This window comes from Arctopsyche grandis, chromosome 4, assembly GCF_051622035.1.
Source record: "Arctopsyche grandis isolate Sample6627 chromosome 4, ASM5162203v2, whole genome shotgun sequence".
NCBI lineage: Eukaryota > Metazoa > Arthropoda > Insecta > Trichoptera > Hydropsychidae > Arctopsyche > Arctopsyche grandis.
Genome location: NC_135358.1, coordinates 36,533,155 through 36,550,985, shown reverse-complemented (window position 1 = coordinate 36,550,985; position 17,831 = coordinate 36,533,155). Strand labels below are relative to the sequence as shown.

The 17,831-nt window shown below is 33.8% G+C and overlaps 1 protein-coding gene across 1 annotated transcript in view; it reads left to right on the top strand.

Moving 5' to 3' along the window:
- The window catches only part of LOC143910840 (uncharacterized), a 141,797-nt gene extending 125,228 nt beyond the window's left edge, over positions 1 to 16,569 (top strand). The window contains exons 6-7 of the mRNA XM_077429438.1: positions 9,252 to 9,335; positions 16,412 to 16,569. Coding sequence (XP_077285564.1) covers positions 9,252 to 9,335; positions 16,412 to 16,569 — 242 coding nt within the window. The remainder of the gene's footprint in view (positions 1 to 9,251; positions 9,336 to 16,411) is intronic.
- The last annotated feature ends 1,262 nt before the right edge of the window (positions 16,570 to 17,831 follow it).

Below are 17,831 nucleotides of genomic sequence, written 5' to 3'. Positions count from 1 at the left end.
TAGTAATTACTGAGTTACGCGTCGAGCCTTCCACCTACGCAAGGAACGCCCTTCAGAAAAAGCTCTTCGAGGCTTTTTTCTCTCGATACGGCCCATTAGATCCACCGTAATAATCCATCGAAAGCGTGGAGCTTTTCTAACCCAATAAAAAGCGCGTAGAAGCCCTTAGTGGGGGACTATCGACATGTTTTCTTTTATTTTTGCATGCGAGAGTAATTTAGCTGCTCATTAATGGCCCCATTGTACTTCGGGAGAATTTTATACTGGCAATTGTCGACGCTTTATCATTGCAACACTCCTCGGTCTCGGAATGAAGTCCTCGTTTGAGGGGCGCCAAAGGAGCCGATGCGAAATAAGGCCACCGAGGGGCCCTCTTTCTTATTGGCGCAGTAAATATTGGGGCGGTCGGCATTTCCATCCAATTAAGATAAACCACAATCCGTTTGTAATCTTTATATAGTTCGTGATTGTTTTATACTCGCCGCGAGATCGCTGCTCCGGCCAGCCGCTGATTGTGAGACCTCGGAATCGATTATAAATTCGCGTTATTGTTCGCCATTTCGATGTTGATAATTGGTGTAGTGTCACGAACACAGTAGCTACGATCCTATGTGTCGAGAAACATCTCGGATTCAATTCCAATTTACAAACTACTTGTATTATGTACAAATGTTGACTTGATTGGTTCAAAAGAGATTAGCTTCTCTTAATATATACATAGGTATACATACATACAAATACATATAGATATACCAGTTGACTAACGACCCACGGAACATATTGCAACGATTGGTAAAGTTAAATGAAGAATCTTGAATTATCATTAGACCTTTATGGAATTTCCAACGGTGGCTTTGCAATTTTCTGTTTACAAAAGGCTGTCACTGCTATTGCTGAATCTGCACCTTCATCTCGTTTCGCACACGCCTCTTACAAATATCTTCAGACTGCCTTTAGCTATCAAACAATCGATGAACTTTGTCACCCGAATTTCACTCATCTATTTGAATATTACCAGTAAATTTTCTCAGCATACATGTATTATTTTATTATCATCACTTTAGAAGAAGCATGCTAGATTTCGAAGATGAACTTCATCATGAACTAACAGCTTGTATAACCTCATGTAATTAAGAGTTTGAAGGAAATTATTTCTTCTGTAATTTCATATATAAATAAATTGGTATTCATACATATATAAATAAAATAAAATATTGCCTTTTTTGAAAACGTAGAAACACAAATCTACCATTCGTATCAAGTATGTCAAATCCACGTGATAACTCTGGAACACATACATTTTCCCGATAAAATAGCATCCAAATTTAGTTGTCTTCTACGTATGTGTAATAGATGTTTGACCACGTACAAAATTGGCACGAAAGCATTCCACAAAATATTCTCATAAGCTAAGCGTACACCGCCTGCACTGAAAACTTTTAATCATCACAGTAAAAATGATCTCAAAGCCACCGACTTGGTACGAAAGAGTCAAGCCCACACTCGTCAGCAGACCGGCCGACATGTCATACAGTGATGGATTGCCGTGTAATTACAAGAAGCATATACGCACATAAATCATACGAAACGAAAGCATTATCCGTTGTTGTGTTGTCGACGTTTTGTTTTTTCACTTTTATTATAACATACATGCATACATATTTTTATTTTCGCCTATACACGCGTATAACAAATCGATTCATATCGTTCGTGCATTTTTGGACCGATTCGTTCCAGATATTATTCACCTGTCGTGCACGCACGCGAATAATTTAACGGTAACGCTATCTGCATGCTCCCCACTTGTTTCACGTCGAAACGTATTTAATCAAGCTTTCTCGGTTAACATTTCGACGTCGACAACGACGACGCCCATTGCGGGTTCGGCTCGTAATTGCAGATGTAATCGTCGACAACAACACAACAGTAACCCATTGCGGAATTGACCCGTTGGATGTGTGCTCTACCTTCGCAAACTGATGATTTAATACGAGCCGGTCGAAGACAAGAGCCATGTGTCAAGAAGCGAACGTTTCGCATTAACAATATATACATATAAGTTGTGCACTATAAATTATAATAAATTAAGCGCCATCTATTCGAATGGAAGGCGTTTGCCTTTTCGTACCTGTCTTTAATGTGTTCAGTGTCAATGTGTCTCAATTTATATATGAAATGATTAATGGCTCACGATATCTGTCGTTGACGATGACAGGGATAACTATTTGTAATACATACATAATATGAAAAAAATCGAAGAAAGTTTACGTGGGTATATTTAATTTTCACATTTCAGGGTATATATGTATGTATGTTACAGTCTTAATGTTCACATTCCGATTCGTTCATGAGCATTCTAGTTTGTAAATATAAGTTTTAGTTTAAGTGCTGAAAGTCAATAGCTATCTTCAAACAGATTCCCACCAGGTGTTGCATGAAACTATTAGCTGTCAAAACGACAAGTATTTAAATGGGAAATCTTATGAAAATCTCATTACATCGTTGTAACTATAATCCCCGTTTCTGCTGATATTACAAATATTGCAGCCTGGGTTAAGCTTGCATACATATGTACATACATAGAGGATGGGACAAATGATAGAGACTACTTGCCTTATAGCTTGTGCATGAACAAAGTGCATAATACGTTTGTCAATTTGTCCTTTTGTGTACAGTATAACTGGCCAGATTGATTCGTGTATGAACAAACTAGTACGTTCATTAACGAATGAAATGTACACTTGGACTGTAACATATACATATAATAGTATAAAAGGTCATAGAAACGACTGATACATTTCATAACGGTTTCCTCTGACAGCCTTAGTGGGATTCAATTTTTTATTTATTTCTTTTTCTGTCGTATTGTTATTTCCAATTGAAAATTTGAATTAATACATTGATGACGATCGTCTTTGTGAATTTTTGTCACTCCAGTGATAACTTTTCTACTAATAATTGATTATTTTTCTTGTTCTCTTGATGCCATTGGCCGTCCCATTGACGTATTGATATGAATATATTCCTTTGTGACTCTTAATAGTTTTTTGACTCCGTTTTATACATTGGGCTAGGAGGATTATCAGGTTTTCCTTTTACGTTTATTTAACGTTTAACGTAACTTTTACGTTTATTTTAATAATCATATAGTTAGGAATAGAGATATGTATATGTACATAATTATAAAACGAGAAATAGGAATAAATTAATTATAGGTAGAGTTAAGAAAGCTAAAACTGCAGGAGGTGTTTTTCACAGAGGTGTTCAAATGTATAATGCCCTTCCTGAAGGCATTAGAACTTCTAATAACATTGATGCTTTCTTGAAGGGTGTTAATGGATACCTTTGTGGAAGATGATTTATAATTTTTTGTTATAATTTTGTTATTTTGTGTTATGTGTATTAGCAGTTTGCTATATAAATAAATAAATGATCCACAATGTGATAAAGTCTGAGAAAATAGCTACAGATAACGATTCATATTATGGACATTTCTGATGCACATTTTGATAATATATGTATGTAATACATTTTGATAATATATGATAATATATGTCACACGTCAAAATTTGTCATTTTTCAATACAGACTATTGAAATTTGAATATGATGAACACTTCCCCGCAAGTGTAAAATGAAACTATTGCTCTGTGTCAACCGTAACTTGAACTAGACAAACGACATTTTTCTAGCGAAAAGAATGATTTTTTCTGAATATATGCAATCGATAACTCAAAAATCGCTTTTTTTGACTAGTGACGTTTTTCTTCCGGACTGACGAATTATCCTTAAATGTGTACTTTTAAGCACAGGAAGCTGAAAAGTGATTAAACATTCCAATCGATTAAATTATCGCCCAATCCACGTGTAGATGAGGTGCAGCCTCGTCAAATTTTAAGATCATCGCTTCCGCTTAATTGTCGATCGGTCGGTTAGTTTTAATCGCAAAAGCACTAAAACGGCCAAGAGTCGCCAACGACGTTTATCAGATTGGCCAAGGACGACGTTCATTAGGCGGTCCTCACCATTCACAGTATATGTATGTATGTACATACGCGGAGGATTTCTTAATTAAGCCTCAATCGGGGTCCCCTTCGGTTAAATTAAGAGTTCTATCTGTCGTGTAGTCGGACTCGAACCGCACTGATGCAACATCCATGTTAGCATATTTTATCTCCCTCGTCCGCTCTTAATGATGCCACGACCGGCGGAGCTTTTAATTGAACTTTGCGCGAGGACTTTTCGCGGTGGATGTTTCTAAGTCAGCACACTTTACAAGGGCGAACCGTAAATCATGATCGAGGCTGATGGACGTATCCCGGTCTGCAGACAATAGGAGCCCGTCTGATCTAAATCTGTCCAGAGGGCAGACTAAAACCATCCGTCTTCGGCTCTCTATCTCCCTCTGCAAACCCTCTGGATCTGGAACGGAGCTTTCGCATGTATGTATGTACATACAATTTTGCCCCAAACGCATCTGTTGGAATACTCAACCGTACACAATAGCATAGGATGCTTTTCAAACATTCAATATATCTATGTATTGTACTATTCAATATAAATAAACTATAAATCTTCTTGTGACGCACATCAAATATTATACTACATAGACTATTTTGCAAAAGACCTTTTTGGAAAATTCTCATACTTAAATGAAATTTTCTTCTGCTATATATGTATGTACATTAATCTAATATTAAAATGTGTGTGTTGAAATTCCTTGGTTGAAAAATGCAATGTTGTAAAAATTGTTTAAAAACCTTTAAGAAACACTGGGTTAAAGCCTTATATTATAACTAATTACTATACAAATGCACAGTAATTTATTCAGCGTATCTCAATTGGCTTAGCCTTCTATGGAATCCTTTGAATGTGTTTTTGTAGTATACATCACACTATTTGACTTGTTTTTCAGTCATTAAAGCATAATAAAGTATCTTCTTAAAACATATTTAAAAAATATTAACGTATAAAATTTATAATTTCTATTACATAAACATGTACATGAAAAAAAATTTCAGTCTGATTCGGTCAACAGTTTGGGGGAAATTGAATTAAAAAACTTTAATAAAAGAGGACAACTATAAGGGAAGGTTCCATTTCCGGTCAACTTAAAAATTTGAAAAAAAATTTCGTCATGTCGATAATAATTTCAGTGATCGATACTAAGTTTCAGTTCGATAGGACTAACGGTGTTCAAAAAATCCCCAAAATTCACAGACACACATACTAACACACACACAGGCACACAGCACACACATTTTTTTTTCTAGATCATGAAAACGTGATCAGTGATCGATTCTGAGTTCGAATCAGTCAAAATCTCGAGTTCGAATTTTCGCATGAACACAAAACTTCATCTATTGTTACTACGTACATAGATAACGTAAATATTGTATTAACCGAAATTAACTTAGATATAATAATAAAGTAAGAAAGGTATTCATGTTTTCATATATAGTTATATTATACATAATATGACGGGCTGAAAACCAGACTGGTACAAGTGACATTTTTAAAAAAAAGTTGGTTTAGTGCTAAATAATAGCATTTCATATATGCTATTATTTTAGCACTTAAACCAGATTTTTTTTTAAATGTCACTTGTACCAGTCTGGTTTTCAGCCCTTCATATGTAGGTTCATATATTTATGAGTAAGGGCTTTATTTAAGTAGGTGTTTTCAATTAATTACATACGTTTTACAATTACATACATCTACTATATAAAACACTAAAGTTTGTTCGTATATGTATGTATTTATGTATTTATGTACCTACGTATTTTTCGTCAACAGTATATTGTTCTGACATCATCGAACAAATAATTCGCTTTTTTCTGATTCAAAGGATTCGAAGTTCCCGGGGGCGTAGGCGCCAAGGGCGAAGCCCTAGGGCTCCACCCCCTAGGGGGCGCTGAGGTCGAAGCCATAGGGCTTCGCCCCATAGGGGGCGCAGACGCCGAGGGTGGAAGTCCAGGGGGCGCAGACCCCGGGGGTGTACATATATTTTTTTATAAGAGACTTACTATATATGTTTGTTTGTTCGTGACAGTCAATTTATTCAAAAAGTCAAAAGAGTGTTCAAATAAATTTATATAAAATAAAACTATTCAAATAAATTTAATAAAATGTTTAGTATTAGATTAGTCATGTTTAAGCGGTTTATATTACAAATACCGAGCGAAGCCGGGTAATAAAGCTAATTTAATATAAAATATATACTCAAATGTATAACGAATACATGTGTATATAGACTGTAGTGCTATTTATTATTATATGCATGTTATTTATATGTATGTATGTACATTAGCAAGTTCATAGAGTGAAATTCCACTAAGTTTTAACCATTCATTCGCATGTATTACATATAAGGAACAAACAAACAGACAATCGATATTAAAGTTAATTAGCGTAAATACGCATTCCTTGTTTCAATATCAATTACGCGAGCAATAATCAACGTTTCAATTATAGAACAGAGCAATTTTCATTGCAACAAACATATTGCATAGAGATCTATTATATTGCAGATTCTTCGTTGTTTTTCTCACATCATTTCGCAACAGCATCTCGAGAAGGTCTCGACGACGACACGCATCGAACGCAAATCCTTCTCGCGCAAATGTTTCCAAACTAATTTATGTAACGAATGTGAGACGAAGCTTTTGAGATTTGCAGGGTTTTTGCAGGCAAACCGCGAGTCTCCCAAACGGTCGGCCCCTTTTAATGCCGTCTACGCTTTTTTATTCGCCTGTGTCGTTCATTTGAATAATGAATTTAAATTCCCGTTTCGGTTTTAAAAAACAACCGCATAACGGTACTACTCTCCCGGCAAGGACAATGCCGATTTAAGCCCTCCGAAGAAAAAGGGCACCTAAGGGGAGCCGAGATGTTATTTATGCAGACCAGCATGCTATCGGCTTGTTGCAAATTTGATTAGTACGTGAAACCAAAGCTAAACATCCCGAGTGTGTATATACATAGATAAAAATACATACATACATATGTACATATGTATATCCTATATATATTTTTCATTTTTTAAGAGACTTTACATGGATGTTACATAAATTAATTACTTTAACCGATACATTTGCATTCAAAGATTCGTGATTTGATTTAAAATGCATTCCATTCGTTTATAAATTATTCAGATGAAACATTTCTTGTGTGTATTCCTTATACTGGTTGAACTAAGCTTTTATTTCTGAAATCTATCTGCGATAGATTTCTAGTTTCTCTTCAAATAGGGTAGCTATAAGTTAAATTAGAACGTTGTTCCACCTAATTCGATTATTTATATAAATCACTATCCGCTATTATGTTCGTTGTACATTCACATGCCACGGGCCAAACTTTTCAGTTTATTACTTTTGAATATGGTTCATGTCAAGATCAATTCTTTTAAATAAAGAGACAATAGGACTTTTTCCTTTCAATTAACCACCATAGAATATTTTGTTTCGATGATTCCATGTCGACTTTTATTTGTATCAAAACAACATTCACTTCTGACATCTCTGCAATATTGTATACAAATCATTTAACTTTTCTACCAATTCGGTCACTGCTTCCTGGTTTTATTTATTAAGAACAATCTAAAATTGTATAGGTATTTACTTAAGAAGTAATAAGCAGTTGTGTCATTCTATATATGTACATATATAGCATTTACGCATCATGGCCGTTGTTCGATTTGTTTTTTTTCTTCATTCTTTTCCTCTTCATTTATAAGAACATTTTATAGACCACTTTTCTATAATTTTTATATATTTGTTATGATATAAATACAGTCTGGATTTTGCTATAAAAACGATTTTTCAATTATATAAGTGAATATATACATATGTACATACCTCTACGATATCTCGTTTTTCTTTTTACAAACCTCTTTTATGTTTCACTTACGATTATTATTCCCTTGGGTATGTTATTTGGATTCAACGCTCGACAATTGCAGTAGGGAAAGGCGTTTTTCACATCAAGCTTTTCTATTTTTCTACTACTTTTTAATACAATGTTTTTTTATGCAAGGAAACTTTTTTTTTTGAACGCCTTTCAAATAAGTATGTTGCTTATTTTATTTTATAAATTATTATTTGTGACGCCATTTATGCAAGCAGGAACAATTGGATAATTGAAAATGTAAATAATTCTTCTTATCATTATGTATATCTTTCTGCTTGAAATTTCCTGTGCTTGTTTTAAAATTTATTCTAAAATTAAATAAAATCACCGTAATCTATTGTTTTCTAAACTAATTATCATATGCATTTTGAAGACTTACTTACTGTACATGTGTATATGTAGATAGATAGAGACGTCTTTATATGTACACTTTATATGTTTGTAGAGATACATATTTCTGCAGAATATAAACGATGAAATACGGGTTCTATAAATTCTGAATCAAATATATAATATAATATGATAGTAATAAATATTATTAGATTGTCGTAGTCCATGCGTAGGCTAGGCACCTTTGCATAAGCATGATAAGCCGATACATTTGTACCGTTTCGGTTTAAAAATCAGAGCTCTCACACAGCCGAGAGGAGTTCCTCGAGGTCCATTCCAGTGCTTCATTGTTCTGCGGCGAGGCTGGAGAGCCACAAAGAATAAAAATATGAACAAACGAGCGGAGAAAGGAACATGAGGCGGGTGTTGTGTGTTGCACGCTGGCCGGGACCACAACTCGGCGGTGGTCGCCTTTGCTGCTTCTAATGCCAGACCGCCAATAGATTTATGAAATTTATATGGCAGCACAGCCAGATCACGATTCCTCCGATGTCGATTGTGCTCCAATACCCAATCCCCCCATTTTCACGATGGCATTATCCATTCAGAGCCGGGGAGCACTTCTTTTTTGCAAAACTCTCGGGGTATGCACATACTTACATACGGTGGTGGTACCCCCTTCGGCTCCGACTGACTTCGCATCTATTAGCATAAGTTGTCGGTTTTGCAACGGTAATATGGTATCATCACGCGACGGTCAAAGGGGACGAATACGATTATAATCGACAGCATCGTCATCATCATCATTAGCAGTTTTTGTCCACGCAATGGAAGCGCGCGATGTTTTTTGCGGCGAGCTCGACCGTTCCGCTTGCATATTCATCGGCACGCTCCAATGTAAATCGTTTAATCGAAAATACACTCGATAATTTTCATTTCAAATATGCTTTATATATGTGTGTGTGAATTTCTATTGAACGAGGTTTTAATAAATTTATTTCTTTCTAATTTCAGGGGATAAACCACACGCTTGCGAATTATGTAATAAAAAGTTCGCCCTGGCCTGTAATTTGAGAGCACACATGAAAACCCACGAAGGTAAGCCCATGTTTTTTTTTTTTATAATTAAATAATACATCTCTGGGATTGTGAGGAATGCGAATGACTGCTGTAATACTCTTTCATTAAGTTTATAAATAAAAAGTAGTGAAAAACATTCTCGCAATGACGTGTAATGTTTTTATTTGATTTTATGCTCGTATAGTACTGAGATCGTAAAACCTTTTTAATGCGTATTTATAAAGTAAAAATTCAATAAAATAAAATCGTTAGTATAAAATTTTTATATTTATACATATATTTTTTTCTTTTATGTGCTATAAAATTCAAAAAAATAATTGTAAATATGTACATGTATTATTTTATATATGTATATATATATTTATATTGTATCTCATGTAGATTATTATATGTGGAAATAATGTTTTATAATATTCTGTATTTATCACCGACTGAGATATATTATTAGGAAAACTGTGTGATCGGCAATTTCAAAATTAAATTAATTTTTGTCTAGCAATATAAACGAAGTGTTTATACATTTTTACAACGATAGTAATTAAAATCATCGGTTCATTGTTGAAAATCGAAAAAAAATCGAATAGTGCTTTCAGTGCGGCAAAGGTTAACTGGAAGAGCTCGAAGTAATTGCCACTGTATCGATTAGGCTTTTTTCGGAGGCTGAGAAAGCCAAGAAACGATCACAATCGCATTATAGTGGGTCCGTTTCAATTACACGCTCGGTAGACGAGTAGCGTGCTCAACAGTGAGCGCTTGGCAAAAAATCTACACATAAAATATAAAACAACGAGAAAAATCAACTTAATTAGCTCGATAGTTCAAATCCAAAACTCTATTCGGAAAAATTCGACGGAGGACGATTCGGTTCATTGTTTTTACTGCGTCAATTATTTACCAGTTAGGCTACGAGGGGTGTAATTTTGTATGATTTTTCTATTTAAGCTTAGCCTAATCACACGTCGGTGTCGATAATATGACTGTGAAAAGGTTCAACAAAAAAACGGTCCACGGTCACAAAATTGATCCCTGCGGGACATCTAGATTCTGGGCGAACACACTAGCTTTTTATTACATTTTTTTCAAAACAGCTAGATCTAGAGATAGATCAAAACAAGTCAATTTCGAGCACCGGAAGAATGTGAGCGACTGTCAATGATTAGTTTTCAATTAAAAATACCAGTTGATGTTTTTCCTAACAAGACTAGATAGAACGTATTAAATAAACAAACACATATGTACGCATATTTTCAATTAAATACTAATTATTATTAAATGGTTAAAATAGGAATCAGATACCAGTACAGATCATATTGTTCGTTGTGTTTGATCCCATTGTGGTGAAACCGCAGTGTTTTATTCTCTGCTCGGTAGGTGATATTATCATTATCCGAATGTAATGATAGACGTGTTCCTTCAATCCGTCGGATACATATTTTTTACGGATCGAATAATTCTAGGCTCGAGATATCACTAAGAAGAAATAATCATCCAAACATTCAAATTTTGAATAGTTTACATCAAAACCGAATATTCAATTATATTCGAATTTCATATTTCACATCTTTTACTTATCAAATATTTTCAATTCAAGTTTGTCCCCACTTTTATTATTATTTTTTATGTAGCCTTTATTTATTCTCATCTTATATACATATTAAGACAGCATCGTTGCCGTATAATTTTAGATTTTTATTTATATAATTACAAATTTAAAATCGCGCTTACGTTAGCAACTCTTTGGGCAATTTTACATTTGTTTTTTTTTTAGTTTAAATTTGGACCATTGTGGAATTACAGGAGTCCCCAATGCGCTACAATGGTTGAAAAAATACAAAGAGATGATAAAAATAAAAATATATAAATATACACTTATACACAATCATAAAAAAACAATAGCATTATAATAACAGCAGATAAAGTAAATATATCAAATAATAAAATACAAAGTAGGGAATATCTTGCACATACATATGTACATATAGCCATCACCAATATACAATATATAAGAACCAGCCGCAAATAAAAAAAAAACATCCCTGCAAAGCCCGAATAGAAGAAATAATATCAAAATACATTTATATGGACATATCTATATACGTACAGATATCAAATTTCAATGAACATTAAAAGCGTAAGTGCAGCAATTACACTGTTCGACAAATGACCACTTTTTTTTGGTTCAGAGACAAGATATGACTTTTCTTATAGATCTATGCCCAGTGAATACGAATCTGGTAATAAAAATTTTGATTGGCTCGAGATTCGGAGATATACATACATACATACATATGTATGTATGTGTTTTTTAAATCGCGCGATTTTTCTATATCTTGGTGTTGTTCGGTCGATGTCTCAAAATCTGTCAATTTCCTGTTCAAAATATTGAAATCTATACTCGGGTATTTTATCTTTCATTTGTAGTACTTTTCAGTTTTCAAATATCTCTAAGTAGTTGTCCAGTTCAAATCAAAAGTCAAAAGTACGTATTTTCACTTGAGATTTTTTCCCACTGTTAATACTATTTTATATTGAGTATTTTCTATTGAAACATGTTTATTGGGATAGTGTTCTAGCCACAGTATTTTTCGTTTTCGTTTAAAAGGGTTAATTGAAAGTATACCGCACTAGTATTTACACGAATCTGAATTGAATTAATAAGGATAATATAATATATTAAATTGTCTTTATATGATATTTAAATAAAATTCCACTTAGTAAAATCTATTCTTGTGGATTAATAACAAAAATTGGTTTATTTTATCGAGGTAAGCGAGTTATCAATAAAAAATTGAAAATAGAAAAGTATGCCACGTCGAGCCAATCTGCGGCGACGCCAACAATAGGGCACCGCCACAGCGGGTGCTGATCAATAATGGTCTCAACACACAAGAACGCTCAACAATTTTGATAGATCGCTAGAAGCTATAGAAGCCAAGTCGAGGACATTAAAAACAACCGCATAAGAGCTAACCAAAAAAATCATAATAGCGTAATACTTATCGAAAATATCGGTGTGTTTGCAAAGCAAAGTTGCTTTTGTTGAAGTATTGCATACAATATCTACATAATAGGACTAGTCGATCGATACAATTTTCAAATTCATATTAATTCATTTAATACCTATCAAAATTTATCTGTCGGTCTGTTTCAAGATAAATTGACAAATATTGTACATATAGCCAGCAGTATGGCTCGGTGGTTGCGTTGATGTTTAGCACCGAGAGGTTACCGGGCTCGATCCCGTGCTAATCTTTATATTTGTGACTACAAATTGATTCCTATCATAGTTTGCCAATTTTATCTGATTTCATTGTTGAAACGGTTCCTCCACCAAATTGGCAAAAACCATCCTACCCACTTTGTCACAAATGTCTGAATTTGATTTATGTACAATATGTAAAAAAATATGTACAAGTTTAAATCCACAGATGTGGCTATGGATTAATTAATTGTTAATTTCGTGTTCTTCAGCCTCTCGAGCGATTTATGTAATAAAAATTGCTGCAATGTTTGTAATAAATTGTCTAGGAAAGCGCATTGGGGTGTACCCGTTAGTCCTTCCTGGTATATATCTAAGTAAAAATAATTTTTGCACGTCAAAACGACATTTAATGTCAAATTAACTTCTCTAAAATAGCTCACGCGACCCAATCGGGGTCCTGTTACTTATTTATTAATAAATAGCAAATTGTTAATGAATTATTTAACTAAAAATTGAAAGTGAATTAAAACTAACAACTATAATATAACATACATTGTTAAAAACCCTAAAATAATATAATATAATTTCAATCATAGCATTTTACTAAACTTACATATATAATTACGTCATCTTCCACAGAGGTATCCATTAACACCCCTCAAGAAAGCACTAATGTTACTAGCACCTCTAATTTGCATTGTATATATATTTTAACACCTCTGTGGAAAACCTATAGTAAATTTATTTCTATTTCTAGTTTTATAATTATGTATGTCTCTATTCCTAACTTCTATGTATATGATTATTAAAAAAATTGGGTAATTGATTCTTATCTAGCTTATATACAAATTTTGAAGTGCTTAATTTAATACTATTTCTAATATGCAACCCATTTGACGTTTGATTTGCCGGGCGGACCTCGATTGGGTGGTGCGAGCTATTTTAGAAAGGGGCGCTATTTTTTTTTTTTATTTGCAGGGCGAAATGTTTTAGAGATGGTCATTTGTATATTATGTCGTGATAAATGGTGGCAAATTTGTCTGGAAATAGGGCTATTTTGCCGGGCCGATAAATGGTGCCCGAAAATTAAATAAATAAAATAAAATATGTACGAATACATGAATAGCATTTTATATGTATGTATGTATGTGAGTATTTTAATTGTTTGCGCGTTTCGGCTTTCGCGTCACGTTTTTTCATTAAAACGCAAGTATAAATTAGCGGCGCGATTAAATTCCGCGTGTCGGGCGTCTGAAGTCCGGCTACTGGACAGCTGCCCTCCGGCATTACAGGACTCGCTCGCAATTAACCCGTCCAGAGGGCCGCCAGCAAATCCGCCCTTAGACGTCCGCCCATCTGGTAGCTGGCAGCAAACATTTAAACAACAATCACTGCACTGCACTACCCGCTCAATGGAGGTACATCATTCGGGACGGTCGCACTTATTCGGCCCATTCTATCCCACACAACTTCCAAAATTTCAATACAATTTCCCATACATACGGGACCGTAGTCAAGTGTCGATCCACTTAAATGAACTCTGAAACATGATATAATAAAAGTTTTTTAAGAACAAGCCTCTCCCATGTTTTGTATATAATATTAACACATTCAATGCGGGACGGGTATTAATACCCTTTACGCCGACTGATAATTACTTACGGGAAGTGTTTTTTTTTTTTTATATAGCGTAAACGATATTTTATCTCTATCGTAATGGTGGAGAATCCATTTACTTATATTGATGACCAAAATGAGCAATATGGCAAAGTATGGAAACGATCGAATTTTTTCCTGAATTGTAATCGTAAGTGAAACGTAAAGGAGGTTTGTAAAAATATTGCAACCCAGAATGAACATACATACATACTTAGAGGATGGGACAAACGATTGATAATACTTAAACTTATGCCTTATAGTTTGGGCATGAACAAACTAGTTTGATTGTCAATTTGTTTTTTTGTATATGTTACACCGAGTCCGTGAAATTGTCTATTACACGCATTCGGCAAGAGAATTGCCGAATGCGTGAAAAATGCAAGCATGTTGCCCAGTTCACGGATTTGGCAAATTTTTTGGCGAATGCGTGTATTCGGCAAGAATTTGTCTGCTCAAAGCATGGAGTCGGCAAATAGACAGCAGCGCTCCGGTGTTGTTTTTTAGAACTGGACAGCGTGGACAAGTATCAAAGTGACAGCTGAATGAGGATGTTTAATTTAGTTTAATTTACATATTATTATGTATAATATGACTACATACATATGTTTCGATCATCTCATATGACTTTTACATAAATTAATGCCATTTTTATACATTTTGATCAATATTTTAACAGTGAAACATATGTATGTAGTCATATTATACATAATAATATGTAAATTAAACTAAATTAAACATCATTATTCAGCTGTCACTTTGGCACTTGGTTATAATATAACACGCTGTCCAGTTCACGCATTCGGCAAAGAATTTACGGAATCCGTGAACTGGGCAACGTGCTTGCATTTTTCACGCATTCGGCAATTCTCTTGCCGAATGCTTGTAATAGACAATTACATGGATTCGGTGTAACATATACACTAACTGGCCACATTGGTTCGTATATGAACAAATTACATAGTATGACAAATGAAACATACACCTGAACAGTAACGTATGCATACACTATAATAAAAATGTTTTACCGATCATTTCAAATTACATATGGTATAACTTATTATGTTAGTATTTATTATACATAGGGGTCGAATTCCAAATCTGTAATATACATAGAAATACTGATTCGAGATGCATTTTAGTACAACGAATGTAGTTCAATCAGATATTTTACGATCGATTCCTAATGTATATAATATTTTTCAAGTTCCAAATTCAAATGACGTTTATCCAATTATGCGTTTTTATATTGTGATTGCGTTGTTTTTTGGAAACGTAAAAAAACGGATAAAAGTCCCGAATTAAGTCGGTTATGCGAGTTTTAATAAGGCGCGGCGTCGTTTACCGAAATTGGCCGGGTCCCCTTATGCGACGGCCGCTTTACCCCGAACAGATTATCTAATGATGATATTGTCTCGTCGAAGGACTCGCCTCAGGCGACTGGCGAACTCCTGAGGACCAATTTAAGTTGCATTAGTGACGGACGAAAGTCCTTAGGCCATCGCCTTCAATGTCTGGTGCCGTAATGACGGCGCACAATCACGTACACACGTTGAATATGGAAAAAGCCACGAGGTGGTTAAATTATGTTAATGCGATATGGGTATGGCAAAAAAAGCGGTCACAAAAAATCACGAAACGACAACAACTCGTCTATAATAGTTGATTCGATAGCTCTTTTCAAAACGACGGACATTATCTTTCAAAATTCCAACCACGATCTGTCAATTGTTTTGCAATGCTAATAACAATCGAGTACATCACAATGTGAAATTTATTTAATTGGATTAGTATTCGCCTGTCAATTTTTTTAAATAACATATGGGTATAATCGATTACCTCTCCATATAATAAAATCTTCTCTAATATATTTCGACAGATTTTATTTCGTTCAGTCAAACACAAACATTACAACATTCCAATCTCAATATCTGTAACCTTATTAAAATTTCTTGCCGTTTTTTTTTTGCCCCAACCTCTGTGTTGAGGTACTAAATTTCAATGACCGATACTGTATATACATATGTACGATATTTATATATAGTATAGTTGGGAGTGTAACATATTTTTAAATTGCAGCATTCCGAGAAAAGCGCATACATGTAATTTGAACCTGTAGTAATTGTAGCGTTTATGTTCAACTGTTTCTAAATTGTATAGGAAATGATCCCATATTTGTGTAGTTTTAATTTAAAAAACCGCTTGTATTAAATTTTTGTTTTTTTATTGTTCACAGGAGATCCGTTAGAAGAGTGTGTGCGCTGTGGAAAAGTTTATTTGGGTTCGAATCCGGATCAGAGTCCTGGTCTATGCAAGTCTTGTAATACGAAACCGCCCAAAGGACGATTCAGCGAATCGGGAACCGAAGAGGATTCCAGAGAAGTCCCTGATTGATCTCGTGAAATGTCACAAAACAGACAACGAAAGTGTTCTAAGGATCACAATTTTTTTTAATCGAAATATAGTGAAAATTTTTTAGATTGTAAAGAGGCTATGTGATAGTGGAAACATGTACAAAGTTTTTAAATTAATCAATACGACATTGTATATAATATTCCTTCGACTTTTTATGCCTTTCGATTACAAATTAAATATCTTATATTTAATTATTATTATTGTATAAATTTGCTATTTATATGCGCTAAATTATAAATTGCACAATGTTCATATGAGACGTTCAAAATGTTAAAAATTAAAAATGAACTGAATTGTTTTAGATGTACTGTATGTGATATTTTAAATAAGCTAATTTCGTATTCAAAATTCATTTTCATCTTTTTTATTATTTGTACATTTTTTTTATTTAAATAATATTGTTACCAGTTTTACAATACAACATGCAAGTAATTCATATTACAGTAAAAAGGCTAAAAAATCAATATATGATATTAACAAACAAACAAACAAGAAGAGAAGTGATGTGATGTGCCAACATGTACTAAAAATCTGTTTTGTAAATATTTTTAAAATTAAAAAATGCGATTATATTTAAGCATAGTTTATATTGTTGTGTTTTATGATATACAAGTTATATATTGAAAATTATAGTTTTTTAAGAGCGTATCCGTTAAGTTTCTATTGAAAAACCGTTCCCATATAAACAACGCCTACGTTCTTCGACGTTCTTGTTTGGGAATCGGCTCTGTAAAAAGTATTATTTATATTACACTATAATAAGAAGTCTATTTTCCGATGAGCTAAATTATATTGAGATTGTGTTATTGTGCTTGTATTTTTTCTCTCACAAACTTATACACATATAAAATATATATATCGTAATAAAAGTATTTGATTTGAACTGTGCGTTTTATTCGACGTTGTATATCACACCTAAAAACCAGAACGAACAAATTCGAAAGTATCCCATCCCGCCGATAAAAATAATAGACACACTAATTTATTGGCATTGTTTTGATTTAAAACTCCCGAAGTGTATTAGCAACGTATTTATAATATGCCGACGAAAGAAGCGTATCGTTCTCGGCGAAATCTTTACATATTCATGAGGAGCGTTTTAATACCTCGTAGCCGATGCGCATGAATTAAAAATGTGATTGGAATTAAACGAATGCTCCGATGAAGAAATATATCATCGACATATGTATGTATACATATGTATATGTATATTTTATAGGTGGGTATTTGTCCGTTTTTTG